This window comes from Cibotium barometz, chromosome 43, assembly GCF_041138505.1.
Source record: "Cibotium barometz isolate CiBa-2024 chromosome 43, ASM4113850v1, whole genome shotgun sequence".
In the NCBI taxonomy this organism is placed as follows: Eukaryota; Viridiplantae; Streptophyta; class Polypodiopsida; order Cyatheales; family Cibotiaceae; genus Cibotium; species Cibotium barometz.
In genome coordinates, this window is record NC_141088.1 from 32,718,715 (window position 1) to 32,730,778 (window position 12,064).

Consider the following 12,064-nt stretch of genomic DNA (forward strand, 5'->3'; position numbering starts at 1 on the left):
ATCTCTGAGACACAAACTAACCCGTCATGCTCTCGGCGATATGTCAATGAAGCTAGACTATCCTGAGGAATAGTGCATAAGAGGTTCCTATCTCTACTTTTTGTGTAGAGAAAAAGGAAACAAACATACAATTGTTATGTTCTGCAGTTTTGAGCTCTTGATAATGAGCACAATTATTGAGAGACCTTTGGGTCCAACAATGCTCAAACATTGGTGTAAAGGCTGGTGTTCAAATTGAGAGGTTACTGAGTTTTATATGCAAAATTGAATTCAAAATGAAGTTTGGTTTTGATTATAGACACATGGCATCAATGAGTGACCAAGTGTGGCAATAATTTCTAGATAGAAATAGCTTGCTTTGGGGGTGACAAGGCTTCTAGATAGAGAGAGTTCGGATTTTTACTTTGGATACTGAGACGAGGTTTATTTCCAAAGAGAAACGGTCATTGCAAAGTAATGATAGGTTTGAAAGCATGTGAGATACATGGAGTCAATGATTAGTAAAGATAACCTAGAGGGGTTGATGCAATTGGCTTTGTCTCTATGGAGATGAGCTCTAAACGAGGGAAGTATGTTACATCCTTGGCATGTATTGGCAAAGGGGTATAATTAATACTCCATGTGTCACCCAAGGTGCAACGTGGATAAGCAATATGCTTTCAGTGAACTGATTAAAAATACCATTATGCGCAATTAATTGTTGAGCAATATGCTTTTAGTGAACTGATTAGAAGCACTATTATGCACATAGTTAAATGTTGAGCATATATTGTGCGTTCGGATGCAGGTTGGCCCTAGAGCCTGCTCAAAGGGTGTTATAACAGGGAGGGGGTTTGCAAAAATGGGTGGTGAACAAGTATGAGATAATTAGTATGACCTAAACCAAAAATTATCTTACTCAAGATAGGTATTATGTTTCATGACTTGGATGTACCAATGGCCAATGACCTCAGACACCAGTCTTGTTTCGTTTGGAAGAGTACGTACCCAATCAACTAGGCTGTGGGAATAGCCCCCGTGTGCTTCTCATCCATGATCTCCAAAAGCATTGGATCACTCAACCATGTCAACTCCTTGAATCTCCTCTACCACAAGAACTACACAGAACCTAGACCAGAAACATAATTCTCACCATAATTTCAAGACTTTCAGCAATACGAAGAACAAAATTTGAGGATAGTTTTGTGTTAATTAAGCTTCTCTCACGAATATATATTAGAGACCAGACTCTCAATGCGGCCGGCAGAAAAACTTCTGCAAAACATGTCTCATGCTAGAAAACAGAATTTCAGCATTCAGGAATCAGCAGGTAATTCAACCACAATCTCTTAGTGTACAATAAACTTTTACAGATTTTGTGTCTGGCTGCCCCCTGATTTCCAAAGCCTGCCTTTCTTTAGGACGAATTCTCGTATTCATAAGCAATATCCTCATCGGCATCAGCAGCAGGATCATCGAAACATATACTCAGGTTTTGCATCTTAAACCCCTCTCCCTGTATCGCCTCCAGTAAAGAAGAAGCCTCACCAGTTGCTTGAATGGTTGTCTGCTTTGCCAGCTGCAGATCACCAAGCAAAGAACAAGAAAACGTGTGTCACTTAGACTTTCACATGTAGAGGTTCAATTTCATGCATCATTCCATACAAAACCGACAAGAATAGATGACTTTGAGGCCTTCAATACACACAGTTACAAGTGAGCCAAGCCAGAGAAAAGGATTGTTTGCTTGCAGCAACAAATACACTCCTATATTGAAATGCGCTTTCACTGATGGGAACCCACAGTCATGCCTACAATCTTCGGACAAAATCCAGGAGCTTGTCTTGCCTTGCAGCCCAAAAAGTGGCAGCTGGACATGCCAGATTCAATAGAATCCTTCTCGTCTGAAAAATGATATAGGCTATCAAGAGACCTTTGATCTTGATCTCATGTGACATCTTGAACAACAAATGTTGCTTGCGTCCATAATTTATTAGTCTGTGGCATGCGCTGTAGCTTAGCTTGAGTAGCTTGAGTGAACTGGCATGCAGACAATCTGGAGTGACTAAGGACCCCACTGAACCTTGGACCGGTGCCATTCATTGAGTGGCAACAGTTGCCCAGAGAAAAAGCCAGTAGTGCATGTTGGGAATTGTGTAGCAAATACCAGAGTGTAAGTCATGGATTTCTTGAAAATTAAAGTGCATTGTGCTAACTCCTCCACCATGTGGACCTGAGCTTGTATGCAAAGATGGTAACCTGTTAAGAGGCTGCTGGTATAGCGCATGTAAAACTTATATCTCAACAGCTAGCAGCATCCCTTACTTGAGCCTGTAAGCTATCATTCAATTGGTGGAACTCCTAAACTTCTGTTAGGATACTCAATCCTTTGTAATTGTCTAGCAAGGCTTACGCTTGCAATAGATTCCCCTACAATGATGTTGGTGTCTGTCTGCCTGCCGTAGTCTCCGTCATTGTTTCGGTTCAAGAAAGAAACCTCATACCTCAAACCAGAAGTAATTAAAGCCCTGGTGTGATGGAAATTACACACCTACTTAGTAAGAAAAAATGGAGAAAAGGAAGGGGTAAAAATAAATAGCTGCAGGCAAGCAATACCAGACACAAGACACACCGACACGTGAAGCTCCACAAGAAATGAGTGAATATAAACCGCAAGCAATCGGGCTCACTGTGGAACTTCTTCTAAGAGCTCACCCACTTGCTAGTGCAAACCCTTCACATCAGTAGCCAGTGTCATGTTGAATGACTCTGTGTGCGCTTCTCACCTAAAACTAGATCAAACTAGCCAGGCACCCATGGCAAAACAGCTAGAAGTAGGAAAACACCCAACTTACAAATACTTGCATTTACTTCATTGTACTCCTAAACTCTTCCAAAATTGACTCTCATAAAAAAAAGGGGAAAATTTGCCAGACAAAATAGCTGTGTAATAAGTTCCTATTTTCAAAACAACCACCTTTGATTTTTTCAAGTGGTAGACACGAAACTTGTTGAAAGGAAACTCAACCAATGTATATTTTTGTAAAGAGTCCATGTGGTTAGGGAGTGACCTCTACTGTTGCAACTCCCTCAGATGTATACACCTTGAGATTGGAAACACCCTGAATGTTCTGCATAATATTTTGACAAAGTTAGAGGTAGAAATTTTATTGTCCTTCTGTACCTCAAAAAAAGTGTAACACACACACACATGCAAGCGCACTACCACACACGTGCACACACAAGAGTCAAGACTGCCTGCATGAATGCGCGCGCGCGCACACACACACTGTTAAGACCATATCACCATAAGTAGGTTCCATATGGAAAAGAATGTATTAAAGGAAACCATTTGCAAAACCTTATTAGCAAAGAGAATAGGGCATTACCTTCAATGCCTCTGTAACCTTGGGGATCAAGGAATCTGCAAGAGTACCTTCTACCTGCAAAGATCAACACCCTTTGCGACATCATGTACACCACCAAAGCAGTAGACAAACAGCAATAAGCTTGTAAACCTTTCCTCCCAACATTCTGAAGGACACAAGTATGTTGCAGGTTGATTAATAGAGATAAACAAGAGAGAGAGAGAGAGAGAGAGAAAGAAAGAAGAAAGAAAGATATATTAACGTCTACGAGAGGCCAAAGTCGGCCTATGAGACAAAAAATAATACAACTGTGTTCTTCCGGTCATCGGAAGAAAAGGAAAAGAAAGAAAAGAAAAAGTGTGCATGTGTCTGGATACAACTGTGAATCATCATGGATCGGTGGAGCCCATATACAAACAATATAAAGGGGGGTGGGGATGTGGATGGAGTGCTAAAGCCTAAGACAAGATGCATCTCTATATGCTGAAGGGGTAGTACAAGCATGCTATGCAGATCTATGTCTAACTCCATCCAGTGCCATAAGAGGGATATAAGATATCATACATCGCCGATGCTGAGGCTGTGAGTGGCGTGAACATGTACCCTGAGTCTGAATGAAAGCGAGCTAGCCTCTCCTGTGTCTCCATCTGGTGTCTCATCCGGATAGCTGCTATCTCTCGGTGACAGAGTCGGGGTGCTCTGTGTCCAGTCTGTCTAAGTCTCCTCCTGGCTCTCAATTCCTCTGCTCTCTGTGCGGTCACCCCACGTGGCACATCAGCTGGCACTGGCCTAGCTCTCTGGAAGAAATCTGTGAGCTGGGACTCTCTCCCACCCCTAGTAGGAGCGGGTGTCTGGAGGAGTCTCTCTCGAGAACTATGAAGCTCTAGTAGTAGTCTGCCAAGTTGTTGCTGGTCCGAGGCCTCCATCAAATGATGTAGTGAAGAGTGCTCCTCAAACAATCCTGCATAACTATCTCTAACCCCCTGGTGGGCTCTACATCTACATACAAAGTGATCCTCAGTCTCCACCTCCTCGTGGCACAATCTGCATATCCGCTCGGCTCTGGGAACCCGTGCCACTCTCCCAGCCTCTATCTCTAGCTGATGTGATGAGACTCGTTGCTGTCCAATAGCAACGCGAGAGCTGTGTGGCATGTATACATCCATATACCGCGGTCACTGTATAAACCCATCCCCTGAGATGCTCATAAAGTGGTCTCTGTAATACAGCATCTTCGGTGGTAGTGGGCTCTGTGGTGCTGTCCATGTCTCCTGTATGTAGCGTTGCCATATGTCCTGTCTCATCACTCTGTTCCTCTCATTGAGAGAGAGGTAACCCCGTGGAGCAGACTGATCATACTGAAAAGGTGGCAACCGCTCAATGTCTATCCCATGATGTGAGAACCACTGTAGCATCTGTGCATACCAATATCCAGTGTGTCCAGCCTCGGCCAGCTGTTTGGATGCCTCAAAAGCTCGGCGGGATAATCTCTCCGTGGGCATCTCCCTCATCCTGTATATAAAGGAGATCGTCTGGAACAGTGCCTCCGCTGCCATAGGTGGTGCAACAAACTCAGCTCGAACAATGTCGTGCGGGACGGATGGTTTGTTGCGTATCATCCTCGAGAGCATCAAGATCTGTGGTCTCTCCAACTGTACCCATGTGGAGGCTGCAAGCCCTGGTGCCCAAACCGATGCTGCATACATCAAGGCTGGTGTCACTAATGTATCAAAGAGCCACCCCTTCGTGCGGGGTTCCTGAAAATGTGCCTGATGACACTGACGCTCAAGGCCAGCAAGAGCTGCATACCCCCGGGTCACTCTGTCTCGGACTGCCTGAGCCATGGAGAAGCGCCTAGCTGAGCTAGTAAATGTGATGCTAAGGTAAACATAAGAGCTCACCACCTCGACCCGCCCTCCTGCTAATGTGAGAGTAGTGTGGCTCCTGACTGCGGGTGAGGTGTGGAAGATCATAACCTTGGTTTTCCCAAAGTTCACTGTGAGACCCTGCTGTGCGCAGAAGTCATCAAGAGCCACAAGGTGTCTTTGAAGCCCAACCTGCGTGTCGGATACCAAGACAATGTCATCAGCATAAAGCATAGCATGGACACTAATACCTGATAGCTCAACCCCAGAGCCTACTCCTTGTGTGATGTAATCGACCACCTCATCAATATAGAGCCCAAAGAGCGTGGGGGAGAGCGGGCACCCCTGCTTCACACCAATGGTGCTAGCCACTGTGTCGGACAAGCCTCCTGGGCATCGGACTCTCCCAAAGACCTACTCATATAGCCTGTATATGCCCCACATCATGTCTGAGGGTATGCCTAGTGTCTGTAGTCGCCGAAAGAGGCGCTCTCTTGGCACAGTATCAAATGCCCTGCGGAAATCCACAAAGCAACAATAGAGCCGTTGCCTCCGTACCTTGGCCTGATCAATCAGGCACCTCAATGTAAAAATGTGGTCGATGGTCGGAAGGCTCGTCGGAAGCCTGCCTGACCTGCTGCTCTCAATCCCGCATGAGTGCTCAGCTCTGCCTCCAAAACTGCCCCGTGATGGGGAGAAACCTGGCAATTAGGGTTTAGAGTTCATTCATGGGAGACATACACAGAGAAGCAAGGGAGAGAGAGAGAGAGTTGTGGGGATAAGTCAACTCATGAAAAGCATGAGTGTGTGACTCCCCTATCACACATGTATATTGCACTAGTACACATAGTGCACTTAGTACATTAAAAGTACTAAGTGTACTATGTACTATAACTTATGGGCTTGTACACACTATAAGGGTGGGCATAACGCCTTTACCCCAACAACCTCCCACTTAAAGGCAAAGTGCCCTTAAGTAAAGGAAAAGAAAAAATCAGCATGTACATGATAATATACAAAGCCATATCAAGGCTGAAAATGGCCTCATCCAATGCCCATCAAGTGTCTGCAATGAGCAAACCGCTCCGGAGGCAAACTCTTCGTCAACAGATCAGCCGGGTTGTCATCCGTGTGAATCTTAACAAGCTGAATTTGCTTGTTCTCTATCACCTCTCTGATGAAGTGATACTTCACATCCACATGCTTCGTCTTTGCATGAAAAACAGGGTTCTTTGCCAACTGAATGGCACTCTGACTGTCACAATGCAACAATGGAATATCCCCTGTATAACCCAAATCAACCACTAACCGAGATAGCCATAATGCCTCCTTGCAAGCCTCAGTGGCTGCAATATACTCGGCCTCTGTAGTAGATAAGGCAGTGCACTTCTGCATCCTGGATATCCATGACACAGCACCTCCTGTGAATGTAAATACATAACCGGTAGTAGACTTCCGGTTATCTGGATGACCGGCATAATCCGAATCCGTGTAACCATGCACTAATGCATCCTGTTTGCCAAAGCAAATGCACAAATCCTGTGTGCCCTTCAGGTATCTCATGACACCTTTCACTGCTTCCCAATGCTTCTTGCCAGGGTTGGCCATGTATCTAGAAACCACTCCCACTGCAAATGCAATGTCCGGCCTAGTAGCAACCATGGCATACATGAGACTGCCACAAGCTGAAGCATACGGAATCTTGGCCATATCAGCCCTGTCTCTATCTGACTGTGGGCTGTCCATAGCACTGAGTTTCACATATGGAGGCAAAGGAGTACTAGCTTTCTTCCCCCCGTCCATATTGAACCTCTGCAAGACCTTGCCAATGTATTCCTTCTGAGACAAATACAACACATGCTGATTTCTGTCCCGAAGTATCCGCATACCCAAGATGTGATTTGCATCACCCAAATCCTTCATATCAAAGGTTTCATGCAGCCTCTTCTTCAAAGCATCCATCTCTTTACGAGATGTCCCGGCAATCAACATATCATCAACATACAAAATGAGAATCAAGAGACTGCCATCCAAGGCTTTCTTGGTGTACAAGCAGTGATCTATGTCACTTCTCCTGAATTTCTGAGATTTCATGAATGTATCAAATTTATGATACCATTCTCTTGGTGCCTGTTTGAGCCCATAAAGACTCTTTTTCAGCTTGCATACAAGCTTCTCCTTTCCACTCACTGCATAACCCTCTGGCTGCTGCATATATATCTCCTCATGGAGATCACCGTGAAGAAAAGCAGTCTTCACATCCATCTGAATCAAGTCCAGATCATCATGCGCAACCAAAGCCAACACAGCTCTAAGTGTGGTCATTTTGACCACTGGAGAGAAGATCTCATCAAAGTCCACACCATATTCCTGCTTGAAGCCCTTAGCCACTAACCTGGCTTTGTATCTTGGCTTAGCATCTGATGCAACTTTGAGCCTGTATACCCACTTGCATGGCAAAACCTTCTTGCCTGCAGGCAAAGGCACCAACTTCCAAGTTCCATTTTTGTGCAGAGAATCCATCTCTGACTTCATGGCACGCTCCCATAGAGCTTTGTCTGCCCTCTGTAAAGCCTCTTTATAACATGAGGGCTCCCCACAGTCAGTGAGCATCAAGTAGTCAACCCCTGGAACAAACCTGTCAGGGACTCTGGAGGGTCTAGTGGACCTCCGTACCCAATGACCATCATTTGCAGGTTGCTGTCCAGCCTGCATATCACCCATTGGTGGCTCCTGTTCCATGCCATAAGGCTGAAATATCATGCCCGGTATATCCTCCAACTGTGGTATATCCATAGGGATATTTTCTGCCATGTCTGGCTGTCCATTTGGACCATTTTCAGCACCATTTAAGGGCTGGTTTTCCTGCTGTAATGGCTGATTTACAGCCCTTTGTTGTTGTCCATGATGTCCATCATCATCAAAGATGACTCTGCCAGGCTCCTGTTGCCTTGCAGGCTCCTTATACATGCATGTTTCATCAAAAATGACATCATTGCTGCGTATGATCTTTCTATTCATGGGATCCCAAAGTCTATACCCCATTTCACCTCTGTCACCATATCCTAGGAATATGCATTTATGAGACTTAGGATCAAGTTTGGTGCGCATTTCCCTGCGTATGTGCACGTACGCAACGCAACCAAACACTCTCAAGTGCTTGTATGACGGAGGCTTCCCTGTCCATACTTCTTCTGGCACTTTCCCACCAAGCCTCGTGTTAGGTGACCTGTTTATAAGGTGAACGGCTGTCATAACAGCTTCAGCCCAAAAACCATGAGGTAATGCAGCATGTGACAACATAGAACGGACCTTCTCCTGTATGGTCCTGTTCATCCTCTCTGCTGTCCCGTTTTGTGGAGGATCATAAGGAGTAGAGAGCTCCCTCTTGATGCCTTTAGCATCACAAAAGTCCTGAAACTGTTTGGACGTATACTCTCCACCATTGTCGGAACGCAAAGCCTTCAGTGTTTTGCCAGTTTGATTCTCAACAAGAGCAACAAACTTCTCAAACACTGAGAATGTATCACTCTTCAAACGAAGAGGATAAACCCACACCTTGCGTGTGGCATCATCAATAAAAGACACAAAGTACTTTGCCCCTCCCAAAGAAAGCTGAGGCATCTCACATACATCTGTATGCACAAGCTCTAACTGAGCATCTTTCTGTCCAAGAGCTTTCTTGTGGGGGCACTGTAGTTGCCTACCATATATACAATGCTCACAAAACTGAAAACTTGAAAACTTTAGAGAAGGCAAGTAACCCAAACGAGACAATTGCTCCATTCCTTTGACACTCATGTGTCCCAACCGGCTATGCCACATAGAAATTTCCGGCAGCTCGGTTGCATTTACATTAGCATGGTGACAAACACCTGCATGCATAAAGTAAAGAGTGTCCACTTTAGAGCCTCTGGCAACAACCAGTGAGCCCTTACTAATCTTCCACTTTCCACTACCAAATGTGGTAACATAATCAGCATCATCAAGCTGTCCAGTAGAAAGCAAATTCTTCTTGATCTCAGGCACATGCCTGACATCATGGAGCATAAGCTGTGAGCCATCTGAAAATACAAGCCTTACATCACCTCTGCCAAGAATTTTGCATGCATGGTTATCACCCAAATAAACAACTCCTTCATTGCCAGCAGTGTACCTGACAAACAAGTCTCTGCAACCTGTGACATGAAAGGAGGCACCTGAATCAATGATCCATGAGTGCATACCATGACCACCTGTAAGAAGTGAATGGGCATCAAGTGAAGACGTAAAGAGGACCTCATCCTCACTGCCACCTGCATGTGACACATTGATTTCTTCGATCTTGACTCCACTTTTGCCCTTTGGCTTTGCATCTTTGGCTTCATCTTTCTCTTTGTCTTTGCCTTTTCCCTTTTCTTTCTGATCATTTTTCCATTTGTAGCATTGCTTTTTAATGTGTCCCTTCTTGCCACAATAATGGCATTCCAAATCCTTTTTGGAGCGAGACTTGCTCCTTCCCCTTTCTTGGCTTTTACCCCTTTGCTGGGATCTCCCACGTGCATTCATTGCATTGGACTTTCCAACAGAGTTGTTCTTCCTGTTCATCTCTTCTTGAAGAAGAGCACCCTCAACATCTGCATATGACAGCATAGCATTCGAATTGCTAGTGGCTGTCCTGAATGTGTCCCAACTCTCTGGCAAAGTGCATAACAAAAAGGTGGCTTTGAACTCATCGTCCATTGCCAACTTTTGATTAATGACCTGGCTGACAATACCATTAAACTCATTGAGATGGGCTGTCATAGAAGCCCCTTCCTTCATCTGAAGGCCTATGAGTTTCTTCAACCAATACACTTTGCTTGAGGCACTTTGTTGGGCATACAAGTCCTGCAATCTCTGCCACATTCCCCAAGCTGTCTTCTCTTCACGAATGTTGAAAAGTAATGAGTCTGACACAGACAACATGATAGTAGATCTTGCCAGCTCATCCATATCTTCCCACTCTTCAGCTGTAAGAGAAGCGGGCATCACACCCCTTTCTTTGATAGGCTTGTGCTGCTTTTTCTGGAGCAACACATTGTAGCACTGGGTTTGCCAAATATCATAATTATGCGAGCCTTCAAGCTTCTTGATGTGAAGCAATGAAGAGCTCTCACCTGTGGTTGCCATAGCAAAATGCAACCTGTAATGCCTGACTCCCTGCAAATGTGCAAACACTGCACCCAAGATGTGCAAACACTGCACCCAAAGCACACAAAGTGCTTACAAATGTTCTCCCAAGCTTTATCTCCCACTGCGGAAGCAAGAATGCAACTTTTCTCCCACTTTTTGTGATGAAAACACCAAAATCTGGTTGCTGCAGATTTTGGACAGCACCTTAAATGTCCTCTTTTGCCCTTCCAAAGTACTGTACAGCAGTACTAAGCGCTCTCCAATGATGTACCAAACCTGTACCGGCAATTTCAGCAGCTGAATTTGAACCTTTTGATCACTCAAAACAGTGTACAGCCATGTTAAAACATGCACAAAGCTGTGCCAAATCTGTACCAGCAGGTACAATAGCAATAAATGCTCTCCTGGCTGTCCAAATGAGTGAAAATCAGACTTTTACAGTCCTGTACACTGCATAAAACAGTCCCGAACAGAAATTGGGCAAAAGCCCCTTGACTGCAAGCTGATTTTTGAGGATTCAAGGCATAAAAGTCTCGCCTGCTGCTTTGCCAAGCTCAACAAGCATACAAACTTGAAAAGCCCCTTGATTTAAGATCAATTTCTGATCATACATGGTACATTGACGCACATGAAGGCATCCAAAGTGTTCACGATGCTTCCCCCTGGCCACATATACATCAAATACATGAAAGCCCCTTGATTTACAGGCACATTGAGTGCTTGTAAGGCATCAGCACATTAACCACAGCATCAAATGCGATTGCCTGCATGCAAATCAACCAAATCGGCACAAAAGCCCCTTGATTTGCACTGCAATTTGCTGTAATTTGCTGCAATTTTGCCCAAATGTGCGATTTTTCACATCATACAGCATGTATGAGTGCTTAATTGCACAATTACATCAAAAGCCCCAAATTTCGACATCCAATTTCCTGCAAATTGATCCTGATTGTGACCAATGTCACCCAATTTTGCCAATTTTGCTCAAAAATTGAGCAATTGGGCACCTGTACCTGCTCAATTGTTGATTGTACTTGCTCAATTGCAAATCCCAAAAAAAATTGAGGCAAATACCTTGTAATTTCTGATTTTTGTTGATTTGCAGGCGAATTTGGTGCTGATGCTGATGCTGATGCTCCTGCAGCTGTGTAGGTAGGGGGGGGGCACTTCTAATGCTGGTGAAACAACACTAGGCAGACAGAAAACAGAGGCGATCTTCGAGACTTCAGGGGAGCTGCTGCCGAATTAGAAGACTCTGACAAACCAGACTCAGCCACCCGCTTGGGAGTGGCATTTGCTGGCCGACGCGGCATGTTGTGTGATGGCACTTGGACAGGAAGTCCTTCGTGAACTCGGGAGAAGAGAACAACTCCAGCAATTCGATTTCAACCTAGCGCGTCTACGCCCTTGCAAGCGTGCTCGCTACCTTCGCCTTCGCGCTAGTATTCGATGGAAATCTTTGCTTAGCGCCTTGTACACGTCGACGGGCTTCTTCGCTTATGTTTCGCTCCACGCTTGACGCCACGCTGCTTTGGCTATGCGCCTTCGCTTCACTCGCCTAGCGCCTATACGCCCAGCGCTAATGCGCTTTGCAGCCACTGCTGGGAGTTCAGTGGTCTGCGCTATTTGTTGCACAGAACCCGCTTATGCTGCCTTGGCTCACGCCTGAAATTGACGGTTTATCCTCTTCGTTCGCTG

The 12,064-nt window shown here is 45.1% G+C and overlaps 1 protein-coding gene across 1 annotated transcript in view; it reads right to left on the bottom strand.

Annotated features, from left to right (window-relative positions):
• Positions 1 to 1,172: 1,172 nt before the first annotated feature.
• LOC147613833 (uncharacterized) overlaps positions 1,173 to 12,064 on the bottom strand; it is a 61,354-nt gene continuing 50,462 nt past the window's right edge. Inside the window, exons 2-4 of the mRNA XM_086781802.1 lie at positions 3,369 to 3,422; positions 3,051 to 3,110; positions 1,173 to 1,558 (exon numbers count right to left, since the gene is read on the bottom strand). Of these exons, the coding sequence (XP_086637928.1) occupies positions 1,397 to 1,558; positions 3,051 to 3,110; positions 3,369 to 3,422 (276 nt within the window). The 3' untranslated portion in view covers positions 1,173 to 1,396. The remainder of the gene's footprint in view (positions 1,559 to 3,050; positions 3,111 to 3,368; positions 3,423 to 12,064) is intronic.